The sequence below is a fragment of the Stylophora pistillata genome, chromosome 2 (assembly GCF_964205215.1).
Source record: "Stylophora pistillata chromosome 2, jaStyPist1.2, whole genome shotgun sequence".
NCBI classification, from domain to species: Eukaryota; Metazoa; Cnidaria; class Anthozoa; order Scleractinia; family Pocilloporidae; genus Stylophora; species Stylophora pistillata.
The window spans coordinates 46137123-46152500 of NC_142520.1; the positions used below are offsets into that span (position 1 = coordinate 46137123).

The 15378-nt window shown below is 39.5% G+C and overlaps 1 protein-coding gene and 1 pseudogene across 1 annotated transcript; one reads left to right on the forward strand and one right to left on the reverse strand.

Moving 5' to 3' along the window:
- Positions 1–465: 465 nt before the first annotated feature.
- LOC148739858 (uncharacterized) lies at positions 466–3142 on the reverse strand (annotated as a pseudogene).
- Positions 3143–3314: 172 nt separating this feature from the next.
- On the forward strand, positions 3315–8513 carry LOC148739859 (uncharacterized). Its single transcript, XM_088749825.1, has 2 exons — positions 3315–3542; positions 7084–8513. The coding sequence occupies exons 1-2, from the start codon at positions 3395–3397 to the stop codon at positions 7419–7421; spliced, it is 486 nt and encodes a 161-aa protein (XP_088605951.1). The 5' UTR covers positions 3315–3394; the 3' UTR covers positions 7422–8513.
- Positions 8514–15378: the final 6865 nt, after the last annotated feature.

Below are 15378 nucleotides of genomic sequence, written 5' to 3' on the forward strand. Positions count from 1 at the left end.
GTGACTGCAAGCTGCAGAAATTCTGCAGCCCCCTTTGTAACCACATGCTGTAGAAATTCTGCAGCCCCTCCTTTGTGGCCACATGCAACAGAAATTCTGATGCCCCCTTTGTGACTGCATGCAACAGAAAGTCTGCAGCCTCCTTTGTGACCGCATGCCACAGAAATTCTGCAGCCCCATTTTGACCACATGCCGCAGAAATTCTGCAGCCCCCTTTGTGACCGCATGCCGCAGAAATTCTGCTGCCTCCCTTTGAGACCACATGCCACAGAAATTCTTTAGCCCCATTTGTGACTGCAAGCCGCAGAAATTCTGCTGCCTCCCTTTGAGACCACATGCCACAGAAATTCTGGGGCCCCCTTTGTGACCGCATGCCGCAAAAATTCTGCAGCCCCCTTTGTGACCACATGCCGCAGAAATTCTGCAGCCTCATTTGTGACCACATGCCAAGGAAAATTCTGCAGTCCCCTTTGTGACTGCACGCTGCAGAAATTCTGCAGCCCCCCCTTCGTGACCTTATGCCACAGAAACTCTACAGCCCCATTTGTGACTGCATGCCACAGAAATTCTGCAGCCCTATTTGTGACTGCATGCCGCAGAAACTCTGTAACCCCCTCAAATATTGAAGCTGAAGAAATCTTAAGCCACCTGAAATGATGATATGTTGCAGAAATTCTGAGGCCCTTACAGAATGGTCATACATTGCAGATTGACTGAATATTCCTTTACACTCCCAAAATCACAACTTCTTGGATGACTTCAATAGTCATGTCTTATTAAGCCAATCTAAGAATTCTCTAACAAATGTTTAAAACTATTTACAAACTAATAATGGTATTCACAGAAAAAATACTTCTACTGTATGTACTGTCTTGGAGTCCAGAGGCAAGGACAAGGTAGTGCTTTTAGGTTTTCCTTGTTTACACAAAATTTTTTGAAACAGTTAAACATATTTGCATGTACTTTATATAAAAACAATTTAGTCAAACTAGAATGAAAAAGACAATGCGGATGCATTATTCATGATCTTGGGTTTTTAAATGCATTGTACCGATCTTTTTAGAAAATTTCTCATCGATGGCATAAGTTTGCTGTCCTCAGTGAGCTGGAAAGAACTGCATGGTTGTGCTCTTCTGCGGGGTATGTGCTGAGTAGACCACTTCCCTAGATATGTCCCTTTCCAATAGTGCACTTCAAAATAGTTATCCTCAATGGAAATTACTTTTCCTATCACTGGCTCCTTTTCATAGTTGCTAAAATACAAGGACACAAAGCAGCCAACTTCCAGAGAGGTAAGAAAATCATCATCCACCATCTCCACTGGTGCTTCCCTTTCTCTGGGATTTCTATATCAGCCAGTGTAAATCTGAAAAGTTTAAATATCAAAAGCATAAATGATATTATTGCATAGCATCTTCTTAGACATGATATTATCAAATACATTCAACATTGCTGGTGTTGATAACACAATCATACATGTACATAAAAAGTCCCATAATTGGATAAGTAGTATGCTGAATAATTATTGGCAGAAATTAATTCAAAATTGCCCCCCAAAGGAATTTGAAAAAAAAAAATGCCCCAAAACTCACAAGCCCCAAGAGATCATTTGGGATTTGGGCAGCCAACGGTGGTGGTGCAATTCTTCCAGCAGTTTTCAGTGTATCCACTAGCCAATTATAATGATCAGGCACTGCTGCTATTTCTCTCTCAACATTTTCCAGCCAACTTCTCCAACAATCTGATGCTGCTTGAGGCATATTCTGTTGATACTTGTTAAGTATATCTCTCTTTAATGCCTCCAAATCCAATTTGGCCAGGGAAGGAATTAAAAGATTAGGCTTTCCATGAGGCATGCTCTGTTCAATCAAATGCAAGAAGAAAAAAAATTAGCAAACAAGATGAATGCTTAGATACTGGCATAACAGAAATTCATCCAGCTTATCCAAGTGCTTTGAATAAACACCGAAAAAAGCATCAATATCCTCATGAGTATGACCCACTGGGAAAAAGTTTACTCTGATCTGCCGTTAACAAACAAACCGCAGTTCTTACTACATTACTGATTCCTTAGTCTTTCCCTTCCAGTGAAGTAGCAGTGGTGCCAATAGAGTCAAGTCCGTCTCATAACGAACAAACATTACTGACTCTGTTGATTGATCAACTCTTTGTGTTATTGCTTTGTAAATTGAGGCTGCTTTGGATTTAACGTCACTTAAAAAAGTTATTCTTTTATCCATTTGCCCATCTAAAAGCCACAAAGGAAAAAGTGAACTCTGCTAGCAGGGAACTTAGCTTATAACAGCACTTTAAAAAAAATAATATTATCGTGAAAGAGTTCAAGAGTCTATTCTGTGCAATGTAGGAAGTTCTAAGCTCCACAAACCTCAAAAATATCTTCTTCAACAAGGAGTGCTAGTAGAGCAAACATGAACCGGTTCTTGTTTTCTCTAACACAGTTGTCAAACTGTAGATATAGTACAGGAGTTAGGTCATAGTCTGTAGCCCATCTCACAAGAACATCCAAAAGAACTGTCATGGTCAGATTGGAGTCATGGGGAAATTGATAATAGCCAAATGAGCGAAATACAAACATAATCATAAACATGGAAACGCTTCGGAATATGCACATCCATTTGAAGGCGAGAATTCCAACTCACCATAGTCGCTTTCTTCTCTTGTACAAATGTTTGTTCGTTATGAGACGCACTTGACTCTATTGGCACCACTGCTACTTCGCTGGAAGGGAAAGACTAAGGAATCGGGCGCGAGATGGCCATGTTGGAACGTGTTGCTTAACGCTTGTTACGGTCAACCTTTGTTGATTTGGGTTCTGGTACACTGCGATCACCTTGGTTTCTGTCATACTTCCTAAGGTGGTATCCATCTTTTGTAATAATGAGGGTAAAACACGTTTGCAGTCGCATTCAAAGTTGTGATTGGCTTCTGTTATTTCTCACCTTTGCCGTGAACACAACTCGAGTCGGGGTTTCAATTCTTTGTTTCCTTGACAACGTTTGGCCACAAACCGTTCATTTGTAGTACGTTCGATTCTTCTCGATTATTTCTACATAGAGTGAGTTCACACAATTATTTATATCATCTTCAAAACATGGATCCAGGATTAATCCGTCGTCCAAAAGCAGGGTACGGATTGGAGAAATCAGCAAAAATTTCGCGTGCCTCTCTTGAGACTGCAGTCAGGCAAGCCAGCGGATTCTCTTTACAAGCCAATGACAATTACCAAAGTATCCACGTGATCATGCCCATGATCGGAAGCAGAAAAAAAGCTCCATTTCGCCCCCGTCTTTGAATGTACTTTTCACCGGTTGATCTCTGGTGTGTTAAGCTATTTCTTTTCTCGACTGTTTTGCTCAACATAGCATCTCTAAAGATGGGGTTTACCGTTGTTCAATTGGAAAACGAGAACATCGTGAGTGGTATACATGAAAAGCAGGTTGTTGGCGCCGTGGAGATAAAAGAAGGGACAACAGTTCACATATCGACTGGCCGGTACAAGGGTCGAGCGGCCATTTATAAAGGTATGATTTTGAAAGTTTGTGGTGAGTTCAAATTGCGATATTCGGTACGTGATAAAAACTGAGAATCCATTCGGTCACCTGCATGCGACAATTTCTTAAGCTTACGCTTTACAATGGAATAAATCTATGAATAAGCAGAGGGTTTCAGGATTATAATTTTTAGTCATGTTTGACAAGCTGCGAGCCCAGCAAAAAAAAAAGATAAACAGCTGCTTAGTCTGCAGTTGAGGATAACTTCATTACAATTTATTGTTGCAGTTACAGCAAGATTTTAATTCAAAAAAATAAATTCTTGAACTGTAATTAAGCCCTTCACTCCCAAGAGTGTTAAGTCAAAATTGAGTAGAAATCTTTGAGTTTCAATTTGCAGAATCAACAAAAACAAACAGTATAACATGAAAATGCTGCTTGACAGCTTACATTTGAATTTTAGCACACAAGAGTTTTATTGTATTGCCAGCATACAGCTATATATACACTGTAGTATAGTCTTTGGTGCAAGTAAAGTGGAGACTTTTTCATTCCAAATTAATGGTGTTTCCAAGGAATTTTCATGGTGCTTTCATATTCCCAAGAACCCTCTGAAAATTCAGGGAAAATTTTCATGGTCAATGAACTTTTTTACATATTCACAGGATACTCATGGGTCATGATTTGCTTCAACCCATTAAACCCTAGTGAATTATAACACCATGAATTTTTTTGACAAGATTGTCATATTATCTTAAGCATCATCAATCTTCTATGTTATCTACCAGGATAAGATCAATATACACAGTTTTGTATAATAATGATAGGAACAGCTTAGTTATTAAGAGCCACTGACCGTAAATATTGAGAATGTGCCGACCGTTGCAAGATTTCTTAATTCGTTTAATTTTTTCTAAAGGACCCTTTTGATGAACCTTTTTCAAAATTGATATCAAAAAGTTCTATTGCACTTTTTTTCTCCAAAAAATCAAAAAGTTTGAGATGCGCCTAAATGGCTGTTGTCCTCCCCATAAGGTAGTGAAAAATTAAGTAACTTTGGCAGTTTCATACGCTACAGCGCAATGTGATTCCGCTTTTAAATTTTGTGTACTAACAGATGGTCCTTTTATCTCTTGGAAAATATTATTTTGTTGTTATTTTGTTACGTTTAAGTCTGAATAGTAACCCCTTGAAATAAAGTACATCGCATCTCTTTCGCGGAGGTAAAATAAACCTATGAACAGGTCTGCCATTTATATTTACAAATCATAATGTACATCATCGTAAAGCTCTATCCTTGTATTTTAATTCCTCCAATTCTCTATCTTGGCCTGCTATAAGCGGCACTTCCAGGTTTTCAAGAGTTCGGGCTATTTTGTCGAAAATGCAATGCGAACCGCTGAACAGCTGTCTCGACCCATTTAAAGGCCTTTAAAAAGGTCTTGTATCGTATAGTTACAAATCAAAATATATATTCTCTTTAAGCTTTAACCTTCTAGTTAAAGTCCTCTTAGTTTCTTTCTTGGCCCGCCATAGGCGGCGCGTCCAGCTTGAAAAGAGTTCGGGCTAAAATGACAAAAAATGTAATGCGACCCGTTGAATGGCTGTCGCGCAAGAGGTTATGTATTTGGTACATTCCTGGCTAAGTTGAAAGATTGGCCTTGAACCCTTGCGTGACAGTCGTTCAACGGATAGCGTTACATTTGTAATCATTTTTTAGCCCAAACTCATTTAAAGCTGGACGTGCCACCTATGGGGGGCCAAGAAAGAAACTCAGAGGAATTGAACTATAAGGACAAAGCTTTAAGATGATTGTAAATATATCATACAAGACCTTTTAATGGCCTTCAAATGGGTTGGGACAGCTGCTCACATTGCATTTTTGACAAAATAGCCCAAACTCTTGTAAACCTAGACGCGGCGCTTAAGGTGGGCCAAGATAGAGAATTGGAAGAATTAAAATACAAGGATAAAGCTTTAAGTTGATGTACATTATGATTTGTAAGTATATGTGGCAGACCTGTTCATAGGCCACTGAAGTTAACCTTTATTTTACCTCCGCAAAAGAGAAGCGAAGTACTTTATTTCAACAGGTCACTATTCAGATTTAAACGTAACAAAATGAAAAGAAATTAATATTTTTCAAGAGATGAACAAACCATCTGCTAGCGCACAAAATTTAAAAGCAGGATTGCATCGCTCTGTAGCGTACGAAGTTGCATACTTTTTCATAGCTTTAATGGGGGGGGACAACAGCCATTTAGGTGTATTTCGAACTTTTCGATTTTTGGGAGAAAAAAAAAGCAATAGAACTTTTTGATATCATTTTCAAAAAAGGTTCATTAAAAGGGTCATTTAGAAAAAATAAAACGAATTGCGAAACTTTGCAACTGTCAGCGGATTCTCGACATTTGTGGTCAGTGGCTCTTAAGGTGGCTCGTACCGGTTTTCATCTTTTTGATGGTTTGTAACTTTGAAAAAATACAACAGAAAGACTGACAAAGGCTAGTTGAACACTTTTACGGGGTTGAATTTTATAATCATTGGTTATCCAAAACTAGGTGTCATTTCGTCACTAGCAGTTTCCATGGCAATGCTTTCATAGGCTTATTCAGGCGCATTTTTTAGCTTGTGGCTTAAATAATACGAAAACTAACCCGGTGACCCCATGATTTTTTTCAGTGATTTCTTTTGGCACTTGAGAGGGAAAATTTACAAAGATTTTTAAAAAATTCTATGGAGCGGAATTTCAGAAAATCTAGAAAAAAGGCAATTTTCACACTTCGCAAATTTACTTCCGTAGAATTTTCTAGTTTTTTTTTTGTGATGATTCCTTTCAACGTTATTATCATATTGGAACAATAAAAAGAAGGGGTCACTGGACTTGTTTTCATGCAATAGCTTTCGTGAGTTAAGCAATTTCCACGCGCGTTCTCGCGCATTTAAAAAGCTGGATTCTATAAGATGGACATTTGCTCATGATCTGTTATAGCTACCGCTGACAATTGCGTGTGCTCGCGCGCGCGCCTACGATCTGATGTTTACAGACGTTTACTGCTAAGAAAATCATTAAACAGCTGTCAAAGACAGCCTCCCGGGCTCATCTTAAAAATCCTACACACAACTTCTGGCTATATCATATTATATTCCTTGAAGTTTCAAAGTCTTCTTCCACTTCAGGTAGATTATCCTTCACTTGAGTTCTTCTTTTTTCGCCGTCGCAAGATTTCATATCGGTTGAATATTTCTTTTAAATGTGAAGGGAAGCAACCTTTACTTCTCCGAAAATCGTCTTTTTTATCTTAGTTTCTATCTCCTGCATTTACAGTGGCTGCTCAACACATCAAATACAAGCTCTTAGGTAAACTTCTCACGTAATTAGAAAAAATTCCTCGCGCCGCCATCTTTGTTTTAAATTTTCGTCTTTTAATCTTGCGCTTCTTTCGCACATTTCTCTCGCGCGTGACGCTAGAGTTATCTGTTCCCCGCGCAAGGAAACTAGTACGAGCTACCTTAATACTTGAAGTCACAGAAACACTGTACTCTTACGCTAATGCATTTTATGTTTTAGGGCCATATTTGAAGGACTGTCTAAACACATTTGTGGTGGGACACTGGTCAGCGTCAAGGCAAATAACCCCGAGACATTGCTCCCTTACAAACAACGAAAATTTGATATTTGTAGAACCTGTGGGCTCACAGTGTAGCAGTATGGAACCACTACCTGTTGGAGCCTACACTTGGCTTGTGAAGAAGCTGTCAAGGGAAGGGGACACTAGTGGATGTTTGCAGCAAAACAGGAATGCTACGGTGGCAGCCTTAAAGGAAGGCCGAACTGCAGTGTGGCTAAGCACTGCATCACAATGCGAACTAGCAAGCTTACAGACAAGGGTTTGTACCCTCCTGTAAAGCTGTTAAATAAAAATTTGGGAATCTCCACAGTATTTAAGAATAAAATAGAGACAATTTATGATATTCAAATCTGGAAATGTTATGAATGGACCCCTTAATTTTGTGGCTGCCATTTTGGGAAGGGTTCATAGTCCCTCTCTATACTCAAAATTTCATTAGTTAGCTTGAAAAAAATAAAAATAAAAAAAAGGGGGCCAATTAAAAAGACCTGGAATTTTTAAGGGAGAAAAATTGAATAATTATCTTTGTAAAATCCACCACTATGCTATACAATACCGTAGGGTTGCCCAACTTAACACTCTGCGTAGTCTTTTCTTTTGCACAATTGACTGAATTTCTGCAGCATGGAACATCTTGGGCAGCAGAATTTCTGCAGCATGGAACACCTTGGGCAGCAGAATTTCTGCTGCATGGAACATCTTGGGCTGCAGAATTTCTGCGGCGCAGGGTATTTCAGGCTGCAGAATTTTTGCGGCGTGGGGCATCTGGGTCTGCAGAATTTCTGCAGCATGGGGTGTTTCAGGCTGCAGAATTTCTGTGGCACGGGGCATCTGGGACTGCAGAATTTCTGCAGCATGGGACATCTAGGGCTGCAGAATTTCTGCTGCGTAGGGTATTTCAGGCTGCAGAATTTCTGTGGCATGGGGCATCTGGGACTAGAATTTCTGCAGCATGGGACATCTTAGCCTGCAGAATTTTTGCAGCTTGGAACATTTTGAGAAAGCAATTTGAGAAATACATTATTTGTGATTATTTTTTTGAATACAATGGCTAGTTATCCTGTTAAGTAAGCTGTGTAATCTCATTTGCTACTGTCTTTGTTTTAACAGTGGCAGACATGCCTCTGAATAGTTGCGTTTTTCTTCCTTCAGAAACATTTCTAATAAAATAAAGGATACAGAAGCTCCTATGATTGTCCATCCGACTTATATGTATACAATTGAGGGTTTTTTTTATGTCAGTGAAATAAGGAGAAATTTTGTCAGTATAATTCGTGTAAACTTAACAGTCCGCAATGAAACCCAAACTTTGCATTTTTTTTCTAAGCCACCATTTCAGTATCCGTAAGTTTTGCAATAAAAGTCCTTCCTCAAAAAATCATGGATTCCTTGTGTTTTCATAAAAATGCTACGACTTTTGTGCCTTAATTTTACTAGGTCGATAGAAAAAAACAGTTTTTACGGAAACTAGCTCTCAATTACCCTTAAGAAGCCCATTTTTTTTGGAAAATGCTATTTTGGAAAGCGTTCATTACACACTGTAGTTGAACGAGGTCCTCATCATAAGCCAGGTGACGATGATATCAGGGAGGGGGAGGGTAAGATGCCGAGACAAATATATAACTTATTCTGGTGCACGTGGTTGCGAAACATATTCTTCAAAATGGGTGACTACTAAGTGTTAATAATAATTATTAAAAATATACTATGATAAAATTGAAGCATATAACATATGTTAAGATGTTAGCAACTATCATGATAAAAGTTTCATCACTATTATGTAAATTTGATGTAAGTACGATCTTTTTTTTTTGGAAAAAAGAAAAATATTACAGTAAACCTCGATATATGTGCTTTACATTTATCAAAACAGAAGTCGAGTGCACGTTGGCTTAGTCCGAGTGTATGGCCGTTGTTTTTGTAACTTTTTGTCTTAGGTCGTCATGGCGTCATTGTTTCTGCCAGCTATCGATTTTCAAATTATTCCTAATGGTCCTTTTGTTTTTCGTTTGAGTTCAGGGATGATCATATCTCCTTCTTGACGACAGTCAGTCAACTGACAATCTCGTCCTGGATTTATTAGCATAATGTTTGTGTAAGAAATAAACACATGGTCATTTAGTGCATTCCTTACTAGAGGAAAGGCCATACTGTTTGAAGGGAGGAGGGGAGGGTAAGCTATCAAGAAAGCTGGTAAAAAAAAGTTTTTGGAACAATTGCACACAATCTCCCTTTACTTTTGTGTAAGATTTTCAACAGCGGGTTCATTCGTAACGGCACAAATATTAAAGGCAAAAAGATAAGCCACAGTGCCTGGTATACCTGGTAAGTTCCAACATAAAAATCACAGGTTAACCATATTACTCATTTACTCTGATTAACATGTGACCTAGCTTCGACCTTCGCTCCCCCCTCCCCCCCCCCCCCCACCCTCCTTCCTCTCGCTTTTACCATTGTATTTGCAAGGAAAAATAAAATCCCTGTCCACGTAAACAGAACATTCCTACTTCGTAGCTGATTTCATTTGGACCTAAGACATCGCTGCTCATATTTGCTGGTAGTCTTACCAATGCGCGATGGATTTGACACGTTTCTTACACAAATAAAACAGACTCTGAACTTACAGCCACAACAGCTGGGTATTTTTACTGAAAATGCCTGATGGTAATTTCTTAAATTGGTTATTGTTTAACGCCCTAACAAAAGTAATATAAAAAGGTATTGATTCAATTGTGCTGTTAAAGATAGTGCAGGAGCTGTGTTTACTCGAAAATGTCGTACGTTATATATGGAGAGCTAAGATAGGATTACGAACTTTAATCTGGGACAAAAACAATTGAGACTTGTTTTAGTGTGTGTATGTGTAAAGCGCTGAAAAGCAGCCGAATGCTTTACACTTGCCTTCTCTCCCTTCTCCCATTACTCATTGTTTCAATACATAGGGCTTGACATTACACACTGTCATTGAACGTGGTCCTCATCATAAGCCAGGTGACGATGATATCAGGGAGGGGGAGGGTAAGATGCCGAGACAAATATATAACTTATTCTGGTGCACGTGATTGCAAAACATATTCTTCCAAATGGATGACAACTAAGAGTTAAAAATCTAAACCTAAATAGGATGCGATAGACGGGCATGCGCGTGCATACTAGCACAAAAAAAAGATCTGCAATTAAAAATTTTCCTGTATGAGTGTTGTCTACATGACGTCATGAAACATCGCCTGGTATACCTGGTAAGTTCCAACATAAAAGTCACAGGTTAACCATCTTTTTCATTTACTCTGATTAACATGTGACCTAGCTTCGACCTTCGCTCCCTCTCCCCCCCCCCCCACCCTCCTTCCTCTCGCTTTCACCATTGTACTTGCAGGGAAAAATAAAATCCCTGTCCACGTAAACAGAACATTCCTACTTCGTAGCTGATTTCATTTGGACCTAAGACGTCGCTGCTCATATTTGCTTGTAGTCTTACTAATGCGCGATGGATTTGACGCGTTCCTTACACAAATAATACAGACTCTGAACTTACAGCCACAACAGCTGGGTTTTGTTACTGAAAATGCCTGATGGTAATTTCTTCAACTGGTTATTGTTTAACAACCTAACAAAAGTAATATAAAGGGGTATTGATTCAATTGTGCTGTTAAAGATAGTACAGGAACTGTGTTTGCTCGAAAATGTCGTACGACATATATGGTGAGCTAAGATAGGATTACGAACTTTAATCTGGGACAAAAACAATTGAGACTTGTTTTAGTGTGTGTATGTATAAAGCGCTGAAAAGCAGCCGAATGCTTTACACTTGCCTTTTCTCCCTTCTCCCATTACTCATTGCCGCAATACATAGGGCTTGACTTTACACACTGTCATTGAACGTGGTCCTCATCATAAGCCAGGTGACGATGATATCAGGGAGGGGGAGGGAAAGATGCCGAGACAAATATATAACTTATTCTGGTGCACGTGATTGCAAAACATATTCTTCCAAATGGATGACTACTAAGTGTGAAAAATCTCAATTTAAATAGGATGCGATAGAATGGCATACGCGTGCATACTAGGACAAAAAAACATCTGCAATTAAAAATTTTCCTGTATGAGTGTTGTCTACATGACGTCACGAAACATGGCTTCACGGTCCAACTTTTTAAATCTTAAGCTAGCCTCATATTTTAGTTCCGCATTTTTTCCGCTGATTTTTATGGCCCTTGGGACTCGATTCACTTGATATCGCACAGAAAGATCTTGGCATCAAAAGCAGTTTAAATAGCGTCGGTTGAAAGGTCTTAAAACGTGTGGGAGAAATCACTACATTTAAAGTCGAGCTGCGATGGCTTATTCGGGACGGTTGAGGACACACATTCCATCACTATTAAGTAAATTTGATGTATGTATATACGATCTTTTTTTTTTTTGGGAAAAAAGAAGATCACTACAGTAAACCTCGATATATGTGCTTTACACTAATCAAAACAGAAGTCGAGTGGACGTTGGCCTTTTCCGAGTGTATGGCCGTTGTTTTTGTGCCTTTTTGTCTTAGGTCGTTATGGCGTCATTGTTTCCGCCACCTATAGATTTTCTCATTATTCCTAATGGTCCTTTTGTTTTTCGTTTCAGCTCATGGATGATCATATCTCCTTTTTGAGGACAGTCTGTCAACTGGCAATGTCGTCCTGGATTTATTAGCATAATGTTTGTGTACGAAATAAACACATGGTCTTTTAGTGCAGTCCTTACTAAAGGAAAGGCCATACTGTTTGAAGGGAGGAAGGGAGGGTAAGCTATCAAGAAAGCTTGTAAAGGAAAATGTTTGGAAAAACTGCACGCAATCTCCCTTTACTTTTGTCTAAGATTTTAATCAGCGGGTCCATTCGTAACGGCACAAATATTAAAGGCAAAAAGATAAGCCACCGCGCCTGGTATATCTGGTAGGTTTCAACATAAAAGTCACAGGTTAACCATCTTACTCATTTACTCTGATCAACTTGTGACCTAGCTTCGACCTTCGCTCCCTGCCCCCCCCCCCCCTTCCCCACCCTCCTTCCTCTCGCTTTCACCTTTGTACTTGCAAGGAAAAATAAAATCCCTGTCCACGTAAACAGAACATTCCTACTTCGTAGCTGATTTCATTTGGACCTAAGACATCGCTGCTCATATTTGCTGGTAGTCTTACCAATGCGCGATGGATTTGACACGTTTCTTACACAAATAAAACAGACTCTGAACTTACAGCCACAACAGCTGGGTATTGTTACGGAAAATGCCTGATGGTAGTTTCTTCAACTGGTTATTGTTTGACAACCTAACAAAAGTAATATAAAAAGGTATTGATTCTATTGTGCTTTTAGAGATAGCGCAGGAACTGTGTTTGCTCGAAAATGTCGTACGTCATATATGGAGAGCTAAGATAGGATTACGAACTTTAATCTGGGACAAAAACAATTGAGACTTGTTTTAGTGTGTGTATGTGTAAAGCGCTGAAAAGCAGCCGAATGCTTTACACTTGCCTTTTCTCCCTTCTCCCATTACTCATTGCCGCAATACATAGGGCTTGACATCACACACTGTCATTGAACGTGGTCCTCATCATAAGCCAGGTGACAATGATATCAGGGAGGGGGAGGGAAAGATGCCGAGACAAATATATAACTTATTCTGGTGCACGTGGTTGCAAAACATACTCTTCCAAATGGATGACTACTAAGTGTGAAAAATCTCAACTTAAATAGGATGCGATAGACGGGCATACGAGTGCAGACTAGCACAAAAAAACATCTACAATTAAAAATTTTCCTGTATGAGTGTTGTCTACATGACGTCATGAAACATGGCGTCACGGTCCAACTTTTTAAATCTTAAGCTAGCCTCACATTTTGGTTCCGCACTTTTTCCGCTGATTTTTACGGCCCTTGGGACTCTTTATTCACTTGATATCGCACAGAAAGATCTTGGCATCAAAAGCAGTTTAAATGGCGTCGGTTGAAAGGTCTTAAAACGTGTGGGAGAAATCACTACATTTAAAGTCGAGCTGCGATGGCTTATTCGGGACGGTTGAGGACACACATAATAAATAATAAAATAAATGAATAAATGATTTAACAATGGACATCCACTGGGTGGCTATTCTTGTCCACTGTTCCAGATCGAGTTGGAAATTGGAATGTTGGTTTTTGCGGAGGGAGGAAAACCGGACGACCTGGAGAAAAACCCTCGGAGCAAGGACGAGAACCAACAACAAACTCAACCCACATGAGACGCCAGGTCCGGGAATCGAACCCGGGCCACAGTGGTGGGAGGCGAGTGCTCTCACCACTGCGCCATCCCTGCTCCCCACATTCCATCACTATTAAGTAAATTTTATGTATGTATGTACGATCTTTTTTGGGGGGGAAAAAAGAAAAACACTACAGTAAACCTCGATGTATGTGCTTTTCACTTATCAAAACAGAAGTCGGGTGGACGTTGGCCTAGTCCGAGTGCATGGCCGTTGTTTTTGTGACTTTTTGTCTTAGGTCGTCATGGCGTCATTGTTTCTGCCTGCTATCGCCTTTCTCATTATTCCTAATGGTCCTTTTGTTTTTCGTTTCAGCTCATGGATGATCATATCTCCTTCTTGAGGACAGTCTGTCAACTGGCAATGTCGTCCTGGATTTATTAGCATAATGTTTGTGTAAGAAATAAACACATGGTCATTTAGTGCAGTCCTTATTAAAGGAAAGGCCATACTGTTTGAAAGGAGGAAAGGAGGGTAAGCTATCAAGAAAGCTGGTAAAGGAAAATGTTTCGAACAATTGCACAAAATCTCCCTATACTTTTGTCTAATATTTTAATCAGCGGGTTCATTCGTAACGGCACAAGTATTAAAGGCAAAAAGATAAGCCACAGTGCCTGGTATGCTTGTAGTTGAGTTCTAGCATATAAGTCACAGGTTAACCATCTTACTCAGTTACTCCTAGTGAACAAAATTTGTATCAAAAATTTCTCGTACACCGTGATACTTTTTCATTGCCGCTTAAGAAGAAATTCACTCTTGGTTGGCACAGTTGAGTCATATCAGTGATGACAACCTGGGTATATTCTCTACATTGAATGTTTTCTTGTGGACACTGTGGTTGGTTCATTCAATTTCTGTAAATAACTTTTCATTTTCAGTACCTCTGTCCGATCAGAACTAAAAATGTTTACTGTCAAAAAGTCAGTGTGCTCTACAAATCTGCTGGTTTCTTTCCCAGTGTGAGATAAATTACGGGCATTCTTTAAAAAAATGAAAGAAGGGTCCTAACTTACAGGACGACCAGCTCGGTATAGTCAGTGAATATGCCTGATGGTAATTCCTTCAACAAGTTGTGGCTTATATCCCTGCCAAGAAATGGTAGAGAGTGCTGTTCATTGCGATGTATTTATTAATTAAGTTAAACTAGAGGGTATCTCTGGTAATGCTGTATTTTCCTACATGCTTTAATATGAGGGCTCAAACAAACCTATATAACTCTATCCGCTATGAATCTAACCTATTTTGTGCTTAATCAGGACTGACTGTAGGTTGAGGATTTTTATCTTTGGAGACTGTGCAACAATTCTCTTATTGGGGAGCTCTATTTAAACTCAGAGCTTGAAGGAGGGAAGGGTATTAGGTTAATATCCAAGGAGGAGGGAAGGGGAGGGAGAGTTCGAATTTTCTTGCGGTAAAATTAAAGCTGATTCCAGAAATTTGCTTCCTCTTCCACGCACAGTGACACCAAAGCGTCATTGGTGATACAGTCGAGGTAACTGGAAGTTTTGCCCGTTGTAATTTCGCTCCACCTAACCAAGTTCGTGTATAAAGATATTACCGTACACTTTGCTTGTCCAGGTAAGAATAGCTCTACGAAGGATTGTTTTCGGAACCAGCGCCCAACGTTTCAATGATTCCAGCGGAAGTCATCGTGTTATAGCAGACCTTCTCAGGACTACCCTCACCCGGATGATCAGACTACGCGACCAGTGATCAATTCAGGTATATTTAAGGTGTTCATGTAAAGGTTGGGGGGTGTTTATCAGGATTTTTGGAAGCTAAAAAGGCTAGGTATTGCTATAGTAGATTACTTGGAGAGGACTACTTCACATTCCTATCAAAGATCATTAAAAAGGTGTCGAAGATGGAGTTTTTGGTTGATTATTAGATTGATAAAAAAGAGTCTTGGCTTACAGCCATTCCAGCTGGGTATAATCGCTGAAGATGCCCTGGG